This window comes from Chiloscyllium plagiosum, chromosome 5 (genome assembly GCF_004010195.1).
Source record: "Chiloscyllium plagiosum isolate BGI_BamShark_2017 chromosome 5, ASM401019v2, whole genome shotgun sequence".
Lineage (NCBI taxonomy): Eukaryota > Metazoa > Chordata > Chondrichthyes > Orectolobiformes > Hemiscylliidae > Chiloscyllium > Chiloscyllium plagiosum.
This window is the reverse complement of record NC_057714.1, coordinates 32,596,183-32,613,526: the sequence shown is the minus strand read 5'-3', so window position 1 is coordinate 32,613,526 and position 17,344 is coordinate 32,596,183. Positions and strand designations below refer to the sequence as shown.

The 17,344-nt window shown below is 41.7% G+C and overlaps 1 protein-coding gene across 1 annotated transcript in view; it reads right to left on the bottom strand.

Annotated features, from left to right (window-relative positions):
* Positions 1 to 3,526, bottom strand: part of meox2a (mesenchyme homeobox 2a) — a 46,692-nt gene extending 43,166 nt beyond the window's left edge. Inside the window, exon 1 of the mRNA XM_043689825.1 lies at positions 2,863 to 3,526. Coding sequence (XP_043545760.1) covers positions 2,863 to 3,352 — 490 coding nt within the window. The 5' untranslated portion in view covers positions 3,353 to 3,526. The remainder of the gene's footprint in view (positions 1 to 2,862) is intronic.
* Between the last annotated feature and the right edge of the window lie 13,818 nt (positions 3,527 to 17,344).

Below are 17,344 nucleotides of genomic sequence, written 5' to 3'. Positions count from 1 at the left end.
ACTACCATTTTATTCATCCATATTAATCTAACATATTCTTTTTTAAATAAGATGCCCAGTACTCCAGCAGCAGTCTCACCAACACCCTGTATAATAAGCATAATCTCCCTACTTCTGCTGTCAATTTTCTCACAATCAAAAATATCATTCTGTTAGCTTTCCTAATTACTTGCTATACTTGCATGTTAACCTTTTGTGATCATGCACTAGGACAACAGATCCTTCTGTATTTTAAGGTTTGCAATCTCTCAAAATTTACAATAATGCTTTTTAAATTCTTCCTGTCAAAATGGACAATTTTACATTTTCTCATATTATACTCCATTTGCAAGGTCTTTTCTCATCACTTAATCTATCTGTATTTCTTTGTGTTCTCTTTATGTTCTCTTCACAGCTTACTTTCCTACCTATGTGCCATCAGCAAATTAGGAACTGTGCTTTGGTCCCTTCACCTGAATCTTTTATTAAATTGTAAAAGATTGAGGGCCCCACATTGAACCCTGCAACACATCATTCACTGTGTCTTACCAAACAGAAAATGAACTCTTTATGCCTTTCTTCTGCTTTGTGTTAATTAGTCAATATTCTATTCAAGCCAGTAAGATACTCTCTGTAGCATTAACCTTTATTTTTCGCAATAACCTTCCAGAAATCTAAGTTCAATACATCCACTGGTACAACTTTGGTCATAGCAGCACATTACTCCCTCGAAGAATTCCAATGAATTGGTTAAACATAATTTCTCTTCTCATGATGCAGACTGAGTACTAACTAGTTTGCACAAATATTGAGAGAAAAATATTCTAACATCCTCCTTTGAGGCAACTGGGGTTATTTTTCATTACATTTTGCAGATACTCTATTAAATTTTCTCTCTCTCTCGGCATATGCATTTTTTTATCATAAAGGGTTCATATAGTATTCATATTTGATTTTAGTGCTCACCATTCAATATGACAGTTAACCATTTCACTTATTTTTAACTTTCTGCAAATAACTCTGAAAAAATACAGTTCTCAAAAAATCGATGTTTACAGCCTTTGAAAGCAGTTCCTGATAAAAAGAAAAATATTTTAAGGTTTAAAGTCATTTAATATAGCATTAAATTTACTTTGTGTTTTATAATCACTCGGGTTTTATTAAGTAAGTGCGATTAGAAAGAAACTTTTAAAAAGGTTATCCATACTTAGCAATTTTAAAAAATTAAATGCATTCACGTAGAATGAGGAGAAAATATTTTAGCTGAGAAATTTCTAAAAAAAAATCACATCAATTCCTCAAGACGGACTTGCGTTTTGTACTTCAGTTTATTCCACGAAACATTAATTTACTACTTACATTTCTCAGTTCATGAAGATTTTAATTTTATTTTGTACAGCGAGCATTGAGCTGTCTCTTGCAATGGGTTCTCCGGGGCGTGAAACCCTGACTTTGAGAGTAAAGCGGTTTCTGTGTGACTCAGTAACGATTTGCATCTTTGTTTACACCACGAAATGAACACAAATAATCCGAGGACCGAAATGGTGCTGGCAGCAGGTGTAAAAACAGTAATATGGAGTCTGGCCCTTTGCAGTTTCAACGTTCAGTCTTTGTAGTGAGACTGAAAAGGACTTTTATATTTCCTGCTTATGCTTTATTTTTGTAAGGTTTGGTGATGAATGTGTGAATCAGAGGAAATGTAGCCCATTAACCGACGATAGATTTATTGTCACAAAGTGTGTTTTGGCATAAATCTTCCGAGAAAGATTATGCTTTTCATGAAGTGAAAATATCATGTAACGTGTGTTTTTGAATTTAAAACGAAAAGATTTTTAAAAGGGGATTTTCCATTTTAGTTGCAGAATGCCAGAGTTTTCCGCTAAAGAAAGGCTTTCCATGATCGAACTTTACGCTAACTTTAGTGGTTTCAAGACTCATACAATGCACTTCTTTTGTAGGAACCGAACCTCTGTGCAAAGCAGGTTCTCGTTTTTAACCAAATATTTTATTTTGATTAGCACGAGGCATATTTCATTAATTACACTTACCCATTGCCTGAACAACCTATTGTTTGCATTTCTTAGAACAGTTAACATTAGCAAAACCTACCAAAAAAACGCAATTTAAAGTCGGCGGGAAGCAAAATATGGACAACACGGTTAGACAGAAGAATACAGGGAGGTGGAATTGGGAAATTTCTGGAAACTCTTCGGCAAGTATGTAAATCAAAGCTGTTTAATCAGTCGTATAGGAAAGAAATTCACAGATTTATTTTTTAGATTGCAACTATTAAAGAGATACGTTTATAAATTAACCGGCGATAACACATTCAATGCTTCATTGGCACTGGACTTAAAATATGTGAGTGAAATGTGATTGTGTTAATTGTCGAATTATTAGTTTTCGTGCCCAGCATCTACTCCAGAAATTCACAAAGCAGCAATGCAATGGGAACGCTAGTGGCCATTCGTTACCATCTAGTTTAAGTATCCTTAAAACAACTTGCTATTCAGTGTTGCCTGACATTAAAATGTTCTGGCTGGAATACGCTTGGTATAGTTCTGAGGTGCGTTCCCAGTATGGTCACAAATCGGGTTAAATCGCAGCTTTCTTTGAACTAAACCGTTCGGAGTGGGAGAAACAAAACTGCGAGAGCAGCCCAGAACCAGTCAAAGTCTGTGGGGAATTATACATGTCTGTTTTTAAAGGTGAGTAACTGAACGAATGAATCAGATCTGCAACAGGTTTGTTCTGTCAGTTCGGCCAGTGCAGTTAAACTGATGTTGAACAATTTGAGCACGGCATGCATCTGCACAAGGTAGATGTGTAAAATGGTTGATGCGTGTGTCCCTGCTCATTAATGGCTAAGCCGGGGTTGCTTACCTGAGCCGTCACTTTTCCTCTTGGAATTCCTTTTCTCTGTCTCCACTGGGGTGACCCCCGGCCTCCCGTAATCCCCCGACACACAGGGCGGGTTGCTGGGGGTCAAACTGGGACTGCTGTCCACCAGGCTGGAGCCCAGTTCCGGGGGCCCGGATTCTGACTGGAGACAGAGTGTGTGCCGCGCCAGGGGAGGGGGTGAGGAGATCTGAGGGATGTGCCATGTCGCCTGGCTAGCGGCCGGTGCCTGGGGCTGGGGCTGGTGCTGGGGATGGCCTCGGTGGTGGTGATGTAGGTGATGATGATGACGCTGGGCTGTAAACATGCTTTCTTCATTAGGAAATCCCGTTATGATACAAGAAGAAGGAGACAGGTCTGGAAAAGCCACATGGTCTGATCTTCCATGGAGAGCCAGTGGAGACTGAGAGAAGTGGTGCAGGTTCTGTGCAGGGGCATGGGAGCTGCGCAGGCAGCTAAATATTGTATGATCCATGGGAGCGGGGTTTCAGATTCCAAGCGGCTGGAATTATATCCAAAGCACCTTCGATTTCAAAGTAAACAGCTTCCAGGGGGAAAAAAAACAGGGCTCTTTAAAAGCGATCTGGATCAATCGCTGTTTAACAGCCGGAGCCCTTTGAGTAAAGACACACACACACACTCCAGTTAACCCTGATTTTCGGGGTTGACAAGTAGAGCCAATCGCACGTTGTCCCAGGGAGCTGGCTTTCAGGGGGAAATCGTGGAAGATATATAAATAGTTTGTAATGTGAGAGGGGGGCTGGATCTAAGGCAGGGTCCCAACCACATGTGAAGCTACCTCCAAAAAAACATCAGCCCTATAAATCATGGCAATTAATGACCGGAAATTCGCAGGCGCAGAGAAAGAGAAACAAGGTTTGCACCAGTTAAGGCCAGGCTGCACTCTTTATTTGTTTTATCGAGCTGTGACTTGCTGTCGTGGGCTTGCAGATAAGCGGGTGATGTTGAAGAAGTGGAAAGAGGTGGTGGTGTGTATGGGGATGTGGGAGCAAACTTGTATCTCTTTCCCCACCCCCACCCCGGAAGAAAAAATAAACCTCTCGGAGCTCCGGGGTGTCAGATGTCCATCACGTGCCGCACCTTAGGGGGGTGGGGAACCTGCGTCTGTCAATCAGTGACGCGACCCAAAGCAAGGCGGTCGCCGAAGCAGCCAACAATGAGAGCGAAAGCGAACGAGCAATCCTCCCATCAGAGTCCTCAAAGCAAACAGAAACGCACATCTTCAGATGACAGAATAAATTCCTAACTGATGAAGTCACCTTTCGGAGTTTGGGACTGTGTTTAAAAAAAAAACTTGCGAAACAAAAGAAAAACCCGGGACATTTCCCTGCCCCAACTGACCTTGCTCTATCTCTTACCCCGTCTTCGTGATGGATGTTTTGTTTTGCAACTGAATGTTTTCATTTGTTTAAGAAAAAAAAACCTGTTTTAATAATCGCATTTAATCCCCCGGATTAATTGCCGTTTCCCCTGCTCCTTTTTTTTTGTTAAATCTGAAACAGTCAAAACGGAAAGATGGAAAACATTTTTAAAAAAGAATTATCTAAAACAAAACAGAATAGATTTGAACTTTCTATTGAAACGCGACCTTTTGCATTGATTCATATAATTCTCACCGCCTCCCAACCAAAACAAAACTTCCAAAATATTTCTTAGAAGATTCGTCAGAATTAATTTTAAAGAGTTTGTCGGTGTCCGTAGTCAATTCAAATGTTTAAACCACTAGGGGGAAGGGAGATTGCGGGGAATTATACAACAGGAGACACCCATCGACTCTGCCTCGGTATTCCCAGCGAAGGACAGAATTAAATTTGGAACTGTGTTTTTCTGCAATTGCATGGGCTTGTCCAAAAGTTACCCATTCGGTGGTTGGAAGTTCTCAATAACTTTCATGAAGATATTTGTGATCGGTAAAATTGCAAAAATAGATATCTGAATGCAAACAACTAGTAATTTCTGTAAAGTATTTGAATCATGGTTTTCCAAAAAAAAACTAACAGGAGTTAATAAGAATCTCGTTTGAGGCCAATGTTAGAAAGTCGAATGTTGATACGAATGTGACGCGATTTCTACTGTCGCTCCTTTCTGCATTGGCAATCACACTCATCGATTTTGTATAAAATGAGAAACTCTGAATGTCTTCCACAAGTGGAGCCGATCAAGTCGTCCTTGATGGGTTTTGTTTTGGAGTGGTTCAGGTTGCAAGGAGATGCTCCAGCGCAGTTTCGGGGATTTCTGTCTCCGCTCCGCAGATGTGAGCAGGAATTGTCATCCAGGTCCCTCATTCCCTTCCCCCTCCCCACGCCCCCGCAATGTTTCAGTCGGGACAGCCAAACAAAGTATTCCGGAGAAGTGCGTCTCCCCTCTGGGGAGCACATCCATTGACAATGACAAAAGTACCGGGACCAATGTCATTTTCAACACAACCAACTTTGAACCAGAGCCTTGCAGTAGCGACACTCCCATCTCCTGACAGGTAATAGCGGCACTGTTTCCCAATGGGCTCATCCTTGCCGAATTGGCTCTTTTTCTGTGGTTCGGAATCCGCAACCTTTAAGATTGTTGCCGTTTCCAAACGGTTTTCCTGACCCCCTTGTGGCGCTACTGATAGATTGATAACTTCATTTTTTTTGTCAATAAAATTAACTTTCTTCAAATTCCGCCAGCTGAATGATTCCCTCAGAGCTCGTGCGCTTTTTTTTTGTTGTTTTGAGTGAAATAGCATTAAACCAGGGTCTCTATTCCTTACGGGGAGAAAGTGAGGTCTGCAGATGCTGGAGATCAAAGTTGAAACTTTATTGCTGGAACAGCACAGCAGGTCAGGCAGCATCCAGGGAACAGGAGATTCGACGTTTCGGGCACAGGCCCTTCTTCAGGAATGTCTATTCCTTACCCTTTCCCATGCGGAGCAGAATTCCTCACCCCAGGAGCTGGAACTCGGCTGAGCGACACCCTGGGGATAGTTTCTTACCATCCTTTGGAGATTGACACTGTAATATTTTCTTGAAAATGGCTTACTACATTAACGTTCATATGTAGTGAATTTCGAAGTCATTTCACTGACTAGGAGCGAACTTTTCGTTTGCGGCCCGAATGTTTTGTCACAGCGTTTCTTTCTTTCAGGCAAAATCAAACTTGTTTTTAACTGGAGTACTGGCAATTGTGGAAGGAATCAATATCCCAAATTTGCCCTTCAGCATGCGTTACCCCAGTCATATAACACGCGGAAGTGGCTGACCCACTGTTAAACAAAACAACAGGACACTACTACAGAAATGAAAAACCGCCGAAGTTGAGAATATGAAATAAGAACAAATAATGGTGAAAACACTCAGTTTCTGTGCAGAAGTGCACTTTTTTTTGTCAATTATCTATGGATAGAAGTGAGCTGAAACCTTAACTCCCTGTCTCTTAATAACATGAGGGACAAAGACAGAAGTTGCTGGAAAAGCTCAGCAGGTGTGTGCAGAGAAATCAGTGTTAACATTTTAGGTCCGGTGACCCTCGATCAGAACAGTTTCTGATTTACAGCATCCGCGGTTCTGTCCGTTTTTATTTTAAAAGGGAACCGACTTGTCTAAAAATGGACGGTTTCCCTGTCTCTCCATGTGAGAAATATTAGGAGCTACATTTTGCAAAACTCGCTTTAATTTCTGGCACAGCACGCGACCAAGTAAACATTTTTCCCCGAACTCCAAACATGGAATTCTTCCCCTTCATTTCACGGTCGAGATACTTGGCAATATGCTTTTGAAAATGAAAACAAGAATAAAACCTAAAATAAGTCAAGGCAACTTTCTTGACGGCTTTTGTAAATAGTTATAAAAACTGGGTGGGGGTCAAAAGCCAAACAATTCGTGCAGTTGCAAAAAGTCTGACCTTCCGGATGCTGGAGATCCGAGATGCAACTCAGCAGCTCTGGCGATATCTGTGCAAAGACGAACAAATGTTAACGTTTGGAGTCCAATCTGACTCCCCTTCGGAACGGGGGACTTTGGAGATTTGTATATTGAGTCTGCCTGCCCGCTCCCACCCGCTTTCAGGTTTGGGGCGCTGACAGAATACACTGTGCGTTAAACACAGCGATTCAGGTTTCAGAAGATGGCACAACTCAAGTAACGTGAACCAGACGCCGCTAGACTGGAGTTCTTACAATCTCCTCACTGACAACCAAGAGATTTCACTTCTTCTCAACCGGCCTGGTAACAGAGAAAAAAACTGTAGGGATGGAGTGGGATTCTGAAAGGCCTTTTAACTTGGAACTCATTTGCTGAGCCTCCGGATCGCTGGTTTATTAGAGTTCAAATATGTTAAGAGGATTCAGTGAGGGTGGTCATTGTGTGATGTGGGTAAAGGATTGAACTTTCTCATTTTCAACAGGTCACCATAACAAAACGCGTAAATACTAAACGTGGAAATCAACGTGGACTTATATCAGCTTAATTGCAGTTACCAGTTGATTGACACTTTGCAGATGTGTAACTCCAGGAGTTCATGCGTTATGATGAAGGGCGTACACCCGAAATATGAACACATCTGTTTTATTTTTGTTTCATTTTACATAACAAATCTATTCTCCTCAAAATGCCAACCACCTATTGAGTGTATCGAACAGAATTTCTGTAAAATACATGTTGTTATGATTGCGGAAATAAAGTGGTGATATGTTCAAGGCCTTCTGTTTCTACGCAATACGTCAGATTGATCGTGTCTCATGCGGAGAGAGACTGATATAATCTCACAGTTGAAAATGACTTCTGAAGGAAGGTCACTGGACCCGAAACGTTAACTCTGATTTCTCTCTACGGATACTGCCAAACCTGCTGAGCTTTTCCAACAACGTCTGTTTTTGGTTGTCAAAAAATGAGAGCATTCCCTTTAAAGAGAAATTTTCTTTCTCCACATGGTCATTAGTATGTGGAATTAATCAAAAAAGCAGTGAAAAGGAGTTATTAGATGGATTCAAGGTTGAGTTCCCTGCTTGTTTGATAAACAAGGGGATTCAAGGGTTTTTGAGGCAAACAGGAAGGTGAATTTGACACCACAATCAGATGAAACTGCAAAAGGAGATTAGAGCGTGAATAATCCACACCTGCTCACAAATCCTATATGGATGCTTAGTTTTAATTTTTATTATTAGAGTGGGAGGGTTGCTGACAAACCCATTGTTACCCATTCCAGATTGCCCTCCAGAAAGTCGTAATGGATTGCCTTTTGAACCACCGCTGTCCATATGGTCCGAGCACACCCACATGCTGTTAGGGCAGGAGTTCCTGGATTTTGACCCAGTGACAGTAAAGGTAATATGTTCCAAGTCAGGGCAGTCTGTGATTTGAAGGGAAGGTTTCAGGTTGTGGTGTTTCTATGAGTCTGCTGCCCTTGTCAGTCCAGGTGGGAAAGGTCCCAGATTTGCAAGGTACTGTCTAAGAATTATAGGCAAATTCTTGCAAAGCATCTTGCAGCTGATAGGCACTGCTAACTGGGCATCAGTGGTGGAGGGAGTCAATGTTTATGGTGGATGATGGTCTATCAATCGAATGGGCTGCTTAGTCTGGAACTATGTTGAGTTTCTTGATGTTGTTGGAGCTGCACCCATCCAGATTAATGGAAAGCATTTCATCACAATGAATCTTATACAAACATGTTATAATCTTGTATACATCTCCCTTGGTTAAAGGAAAACAATCCGAAATTCTCTAAATCAAAGCTTGTTGCTAAAATGTCTCATCTCTGCAACCATTCTGGCAAATACCAAGCATCTCACATCATCTGCTGTGGTGTGGTGACCACAGTATTGTAGCTACACTATTTATGTGACTGCTTTAATGAAGTTTTTAATCAACAGCATCCTCCAGGATATTAACAGTGATGCTCTTTAATGTCAAGGAGATGGTTAGATTCTCACTTATTAGAGATGGTCATTCTCTGGCATTTGTACAGAATGGATATAATGTTTATTACAAAGATGTAATATTTTCTTGTGAGGATTTTGAAAGGATTGCAGTGGTTCATTTGAAAAGGCTGCTAAGAGATACTTAAACTGTTCTTTTTAAAGGAATAATTTAAAGGACATTGGGGCTGTATTTTGTGACTCTGGATCAGTGGTGCTGGAAGAGCACAGCAATTCAGGCAGCATCCGAGGACAGGCAAAATCGACGTTTTGGGCAAAAGCCCTTCATCAGGAATAAAGGCAGAGAGCCTGAAGCGTGGAGAGATAAGCTAGAGGAGGGTGGGGTGGGGAGAGAGTGGCATAGAGAAATGACCTGGGAGTTGCAGTGAGAGAGAGACTCCCTGAGATTCACGCTTCAGGCTCTCTGCCTTTATTCCTGATGAAGGGCTTTTGCCCGAAACGTCGATTTTGCCTGTCCTCGGATGCTGCCTGAATTGCTGTGCTCTTCCAGCACCACTGATCCAGAATCTGGTTTCCAGCATCTGCAGTCATTGTTTTTACCTCTGTATTTTGTGACACCTAGTGATTCACATGTCTCAAGCTAATTGCTCAGCCCTGTTTAATGGAAATCATGAGCCTGTTTATGTTCTTGTTTTTGATATTGTTTGGTCTTTAACTGGGGTACAGTGTGCTGAGAAAGAGAAGAAAATCCAGTACCATCTCTGCCTTTCTGAGAAAGTTATTTTGCAGAGTACAGTTTGAGAACTGAAAAAAATGATGCAGCAATTCTCCTGAAAAGATCCTGAGTTATTGAGGTTTCCTGAATAAAGTGCATTTAAAGGTCTGAGTGACAACTTTCTATGTAAAGTGACACCCAGAAAGCTGACTGAAAATCATCTTTACTGTTTCACACCTTTTCTTCAAGAATTAATAATTATTTGGCAAAAGTATTTTCTTTTCAAAATTGTTCTCTGTTTACTTTTTGGGTAATATCTTGTGTTGGCTTTTTATTAAGAAGGGCAAATATAGTCTTTCTTTAAAAAAAACTGTTAATCATCATTACAACTTTGCCAAATGAGTTTTGTTCTTCACAATAATCACTAACTTTGTTGTCTATTAAAAATGATTTGTTGATGGGTTTTTTAAATTCTAGACTTAATACAGATTAATTATACCATTGGTTGTATCAGCAAATGTGTAAAGCATTTAAGTTGATGTTGTCACTGCAGGACAATGGGACTAGGGAGAGAGAGAGACTATGTACTCCTTCAAAACTGTTCGTAACCTATCAACCCAAGTCTGAATATTGCCTAGAAATACTGCTAGCAAGCAGAGACTGCTTAAATATCTGAGAAATTGCATATAATATTGAACACTATGCAATAATTAGTGAATATCTTCATTACCACTTCATGGTGGAAGGAAAGTTGTTTTATAAACAATTGGTGAATGGACTGAGGACTCCAAACATAGAAATTAGGTGCAAGGGCCAGCCATTTTGCCATTCAAGCCTGTTCCACCATTCAATATGATCATAGTCAGAAATCACACTACACCAGGTTATAGTCCAACAGTTTATTTGAAATCACAAGCTTCCAAAGTGTAGCCCCTTCATCAGGTGACGTGAGCAGGAAGCACACAGACACAGAATTTATAGGCAGAGAGATCAAGAGGAGAGAGGTCAAAAAAATCATACAAATGGTGTAAATAGGGTGACAAATAATAAGTGTCTGCAGGTGACCAGGGGTATTAGACAGTGGAAGTAAAGTGTCAATAGCTAAATGACAGATGAAGGGATGACCTATAATCTGATTAATTGAGGCAGAGAGATAATTTATTAAAAAAATTAAAGATAAGATGGTGCTGGAGACAAACCAAATGACTGGAATAAACATGGAACCAAACCAGAAACTGCTGGTAAAACACAGCTGGTCTGGCAGTATCTGTAAAGAAAACAGAGGAAGTGTCATCAGACCCAAAACATTAGCTGGATACTGCCAGACCCACTGAGCACCCCCCAACAACCCCTGCTCTTGCTCCTGATTTACAGCATCCACAGATCTTTTGAGTTTTATTCGACTGGAATAGCATGATAAGCATAAGCGTCGCAGTCCAAGGGTCTAACCAAAGTAATAAGTATCCAAACTGATTATAATCATTTATCAAGGCGATGGTGTCAAAACAGGACAGTAAGGAAGATTTTACAGATACAGAACAGTGTGGTGGGGTCACACCTAGCATGATATGAATCCAAGAGCATGGCTGAAACCTTCTTCATCAGTACAGAACTTGGCTCTCAGTTTCTGCTTGGCGATTCTGTGTTGTTGTGTATCTCAAAGGCCGCTTTAGAGGACACTTAACCGAAGATCGGAAGCTGAATGTCCTTGACCGCAGAAGTGGTCCCTGACTGAGAGGGAACATTCCTGTCTGGGGATTGTTGCACGGTGTCCCTTCATCCCAATTCCCTCCCAGTCCAGTGACCTTTCCTTTGGATTGCCTTCACAGATTCTGCCAGACCTGCTGGCTTTTACCATTGGCTTCTGTTTTGGTTCCATGTTTATTCCAGTCATTCGGTTTGTCTCCATCACCACCCGATTTTTAATTTATTATAATTATCTCGCTGCCTCAATTAATCAGATTGAAGGTAATGCTTTCATCTGTTATTCAGCCAGTGACACATTACTCACATTGTCTAACACCCTCAGTCACCAACAGAGACTTATTATCGGACACTCCACTCACACTGTCTGTATGATCTTTTGATCTCTCTGCCTATAAATTCTGTGACTGTTTGCTTCTCTCTCACTTCCCCTGATAAAGGGGATACACTCCAATAGGTTGTGATTTCAAATAAACCTGTTAGACTATAACCTGGCATTGTGTGATTTCTGACTGTACACACCAATTCTACACTGGTACCTCCACAATATGATCACGGCTGATCATCCAACTTAGCATCCTGTTCCCATTACCTTTTGAATTCTTTAGACCTAAAACCTATATGTAACTCTTTCCTGAAAATATTCAATGTTTTAGCCTCAATTGCTTTCTGTGATAGAGAATTCCACAGCCTCACGACTCTCTAGATGAAGAAACTTCCCTGAAAAAGTACCCTAAACAATTCCAACCAAAACCAGAGGCTGAAATGACTGACCTCCAATAATTACCATCATCCTACTTTGTGCTAGATATGAGTCTAGTCAGTGGAAAGAATTCCCTGATTCATTGTCACTTAAAATTTTGAATTTTTGGCCTATAAAATTCTTTGGGTTGAATTTTTGGAGTCCCCCAGACATTCTGACAGGGACAGATACAGAGCATTCCTGAAAGAACTGGCTTTTTGAAGGCAGTGATCTCTCTCTCCATGCTGGCAATGATCACCAGGACAGGGATAATAGTGAAACGGCAATCCTGACTTCTCTCCTATTCAGATCACTTAGAATAATTGAAAAGCATGTTAAGATCTTTTGAAGGGCGGCAGCTAATTTTAAAGAACGGAATGACCATCTGAAAGGAGGAGTTACGGAGTGGAAATTCTGTATGGCTGCCTCAGGACATTACCCATAAGAGGAGAAAGTGAGGTCTGCAGATGCTGGAGATCAGAGCTGGAAATGTGTTGCTGGAAAAGCGCAGCAGGTCAGGCAGCATCCAAGGAGCAGGAGAATCGACGTTTCGGGCATGAGCCCTTCTTCAGGAATGAGGAAAGTGTGTCTCGCGGGTTAGGATAAAAGGTAGGGAGGAGGGACTTGGGGAAGGGGCGTTGGAAATGCGATAGGTGGAAGGAGGTCAAGGTGAGGGTGATAGGCCGGAGTGAGGGTGGGGGCGGAGAGGTCAGGAAGAAGATTGCAGGTTAGGAAGGCAGTGCTGAGTTCGAGGGTTGGGGCTGAGACAAGGTGGGGGGAGGGGAAATGAGGAAACTGGAGAAATCTGAGTTCATCCCTTGTGGTTGGAGGGTTCCTAGGCGGATGATGAGGTGTTCTTCCTCCAACCGTCGTGTTGCTATGGTCTGGCGATGGAGGAGTCCAAGGACCTGCATGTCCTTGGTGGAGTGGGGGGGGGGAATTGAAGTGTTGAGCCACGGGGTGGTTGGGTTGGTTGGTCCGGGTGTCCCAGAGGTGTTCTCTGAAACGTTCCGCAAGTAGGCGGCCTGTCCACCCATAAGAGGGTCAATGGGGAAGAAAGAATTGTCCATGCTGTAAAGGTGGTAGGGAGAGTGGTCACTTAGTGCCTGGGCTTTGAACAGGGTCAGCAAACCCACGGTATCTCTGTGGCTGAAAGGCAGACTCACTATCCAGGGGCAGCTCACTATCCAGAAGGAAGCCTTCAGCTGCCAATGGGGACCTAACTATCAGTGTTTGAACTCCATGACGATGAGACACAACACCCTGTGGAGGGCGGTCAGAAGACTGGGCTTCAGGTGGCCACAGGTAATTGAAGAAAGATAAAAGGCAGGAAGTAAATGAAAGCCAAACATTATCACTGAAGATGAAATACCTTAAAATAATCACAAAACCGGTGTCACAGGAGAATGACTCTCCAGTCAGATGGTCATGACTATCTGTGATATTTGTCATTAAACACTTCTGTTATGATTTCTGTTGAGACCGATAATGTTTAAAAAGAAAGTCAGATTTCTAGTTGATAGCTGAAAGATTGACAAGGCAAGATGTCAATTGGATAAACAGATCACACCCACAATCTGCAGACCAAGCAAATCCAGTCATGAATAGTGGTGGATGAAAGGGCGAGTCTTATTTCTTTATTTGTTCATAGACCAGATGAGACTCAGGTTTCTATGTTTAAACATTTATTCATGTACGCATGGCATATGGACACTTCAAGAAAGTGATGTACAGTTCTAATTTTATTGCAAGAACAAAGGTCATTTACTGTTTTTACAGATAACCAAGTTAAAATTAACTATTCCTACAAATAATAGTTTCCAATCAAAAAGTTATACATTATTCATCCCTATCTCCATCCAATCATGTTCATGTGGCTCACATTCCAAGATAGTACAAATGTTATCCAATCATAATACAACTAATACATATTATTATATTATCCAAACATATTTCATGCTCATATCTCAAACCATTAGTACATAACAGTACTTTGTAATTACCAATATAATGTTTCCCTTTCTGTCCCTCCTGTTGCATGTACTGTATTTTCATTTTCAGTGGACAATTAAACACCATCAAGAGGTTGAGACTTCACAAAATATCCTCATTCTCAGCAAAGGGGAAATTCAACACATTAGTTAAAAAGAAACAAGGTTGGAACTGTTGCAACAATCTTCATCGATGTCTCAGACTTCTCCTGAGGTGCCCAGCATTAAGAAATAGCTGGTGACACTGGAGAATGCACACATCTTTTACCTCATCACAGTTTTGTTTCTAATACGGATAAAAGAGCTAAATTCCAGAGATGACAGCAGCTGTCTTTGATATCGAACTACGTTTGACTAAGTATGACATTAAACAGCCAAACCAAAACTGGCGTCAATGGAATCAGGGAGAAAACCCCCTGCTAGTTAGAGACGTATAGAGCACAAAAGAAGATGGTTGTGTGGTGTTGGAGGTCAATCATTTGCAGTTATCACTGTAGGAGCTCCTGAGGGTAGATCCATCTTAATCAACCTGTTCAGATGAGTTATAAAGCAGCTCTGGAGCAGATGGGACTTGAAAATTGGGTCTTCTATTACCACTGTGCCATAAGAGCCTTTTGATGGCACCAGAGCATGTGGAAGACAATCTCCTACAAACATCCTTAGCTGCTTCATCAATGACCTTTGGGAGAATTGGGAGATATTTGCTGATTGCACAATGTTCAGCACTATTTATGACTCCTCAGAAACTGGAGCTACCGGTATCCTAATGTGGCAAGACCTGGACAACATCCAAGTTTGAACTGATAAGTATAAGTGACATTTGCAACAATGAAATATGAGGCAATGACAATCACCAGCAACCAATAATATAATCCTGATTACTTGATATTTAAGGCTGAATGGGTTTTCTTACCACATTTTACCTGACTCACCTCATTAACTACCTATTCCGTGCCTGTGGTGGTTCTTTTACCCAATTCTAGCCAAATTCTATCATGTGCTATTTTCAGAAGAATGTGCTGCTCATTGGAAATCTCCTAAAGGACCAGAATACCTGGCTCGAACACAGTTTTAAAAGGTTGCTGTGCATCTGGTTAAGCATCTGCAATCTGTCATTATATCCCAGAAGAAAAATAACAGCACAGCAACTATAAAACCATAGTAGCCATGGCACATAACAAGAATGCCTGACACTCCCTCGCACCTACAACACCAGTCTCTTATCTAATCACTGTTTAACTACCAGGCCACACAGTTTCCCTGTTCTTAACTACATCCCATCTAAACACCTCTAAGTCACTGCTACTTTGTTCCCAAAGCCCACTGTAGATCAACATCTTATGGTCAAGTAGAGAAACACCAGGCAATTGGATAATTCCAAAGGCTGAGGGGTGACCTTATAGAGGTTTACAAAATTATGAGGGACATGGATAGGATAAATAGACAAAGTCTTTTCCCTGGGGCCAGGCAGTCCAGAACTATAGGGCATAGATTTAGGGTGAGAGGGGAAAGATATAAAAGAGATCTAAGGGGCAACTTTTTCATACAGAGGGTGGTACATGTATGGAATGAGCTGCCAGAGGAAGTGGTGGAGGCTGGTACAATTTCAACATTTAAGAGGCATTTGGATGGGTATATGAATAGGAAGGGTTTGGAGGGATATGGGCTGGGTGTTGGCAGGTGGGACTAGACAGATTGGTATTCAACCACAAAATGCAAACCAAACGCTGACAACACAACCAATGAATATTCTACATTCCATTATAGTCTGCTACAGCCAATTCTCAACTACCAGATCCTGGTGTCAATCAGGTTCCTGTTTGGGTTGTAGGGCACAGAGGAGCAGAGCCCTTTCATGGACAAAAACAACTTCCGCTTTTTCAATGTCCTCGTTCTCCCCCTCAGATGACTATTCCTATTTTCCCACATCCTCAGCATCTATCATGTCACTTTGTTGCCTGCTTCAGAGCACAGCACAGCAGGATGATGTGGCATACTTTGTCTGGACTATATTGCATGGTCCACATTTTCAGCAGCCCTATCATCTGCTCCAAAGGGATCCTCACTGAAGCACGGGCAGCATTATATCTGCACTCTGCATCAGTCAGGAGGCTATGCAACAGTATGATGTTTTAGTGGGTATCCTGTGTCCCCAGTAACCAGCCTTGAAAAGCATCCAGACCCTCAAATGTGCCAGGCAGACAAGAGTGTTCCAGAATATAGGAGTTATGACAGCTGCCAGGGTGGTGGGCACATACCTTCAGGAAGTGATAACAGTGACCACAGATTATCTGAACATTAATCTAATGGAGCTCCATCCTGTGGATGATTTCCATAGTGTTGTGGTACTGCCCTCTCAGTGCCACACGTGTGCAGTCAATGGCACCCTGCACCCGGCAGACACCATCTATGTTTCCAAATATTACTTCCCAGGCTGTAGCACTGACCTTGTCATCAGAAAAGCAAATTAACTGCTGTGATCTTGCACAAATGGCATTGGTCACTGTTCTGATGGATTTGGGAGTGTTTTGAGATCCCACATAGCTTACCCATCACTCTGTAGAAGGGACCAGTCACATAGATTTTCAGTGTGGCTGTCAGTTTCACAACAACCAGGAAACAATAGCCTCCGACTCCTGCAGCCCTCAGGTCTTGCACTGGTATTGTTCTATGACAGAGTCCCAGCCTGAATCGACACCTTGTCTCTCTCATCGCCAGGAACTGGAGTCACAGGTAAAGGACTCTGGTCTTCCTGTAGCCTGAATGCATCCAGAAAGGGTTTGTGGATGTGATCACTGACTCTGTTGGGTGCTCCCTAGCCTCCTGCTGCTGCTGTTGGGTCTTGTCTGTCCTAGTCCTCCTTCATCTCCCTTTGTATACTTAGCAAGGCACCCACAGAGACCAACATCTTACTGGTGTCTGGTTACTTCACTCTTGCTAGTGTGATAATGCGATGGCTTAAAAGTTATTTTGTCCTTTTTTTAATGAAGGGCGGTTGAGGCAGACGTATCGAGTGGTTTTCTTAAAAGTCAATAAAGTAAATAGTTTGTGAGGCCTTCGGGTTTTTTTTGTTGGAATAGAAGCAGCCTGAATGGGTGGGGTCAAGCTTCCACAGAAACAGGACTTTTAATTTTGGCTTTCAGCAATTGCTAGGGTCTTGAAGCTGGATATGGAAGCTCTTATTCTTCTCTCTGTTACAGCTAAAAGCTGGGGTTCCCTTCCTTCTGTTAGAATTGTATGTGAGATAATCTATTTTATTGAATTTGCCTTTGCCAAGGGTGTGTTTATGGAACATCACTATATTGGAACAATTAATTAGTAGCAGTTAATACACATATATATTAATTTATGAACCCTTTCAATAGAGTTACAGTTAAGCCTGTGCTTTTATTTTATTTTTATTTTATCTGTATTTTAACTGTAGTGTGAAATGGGCACCGTGT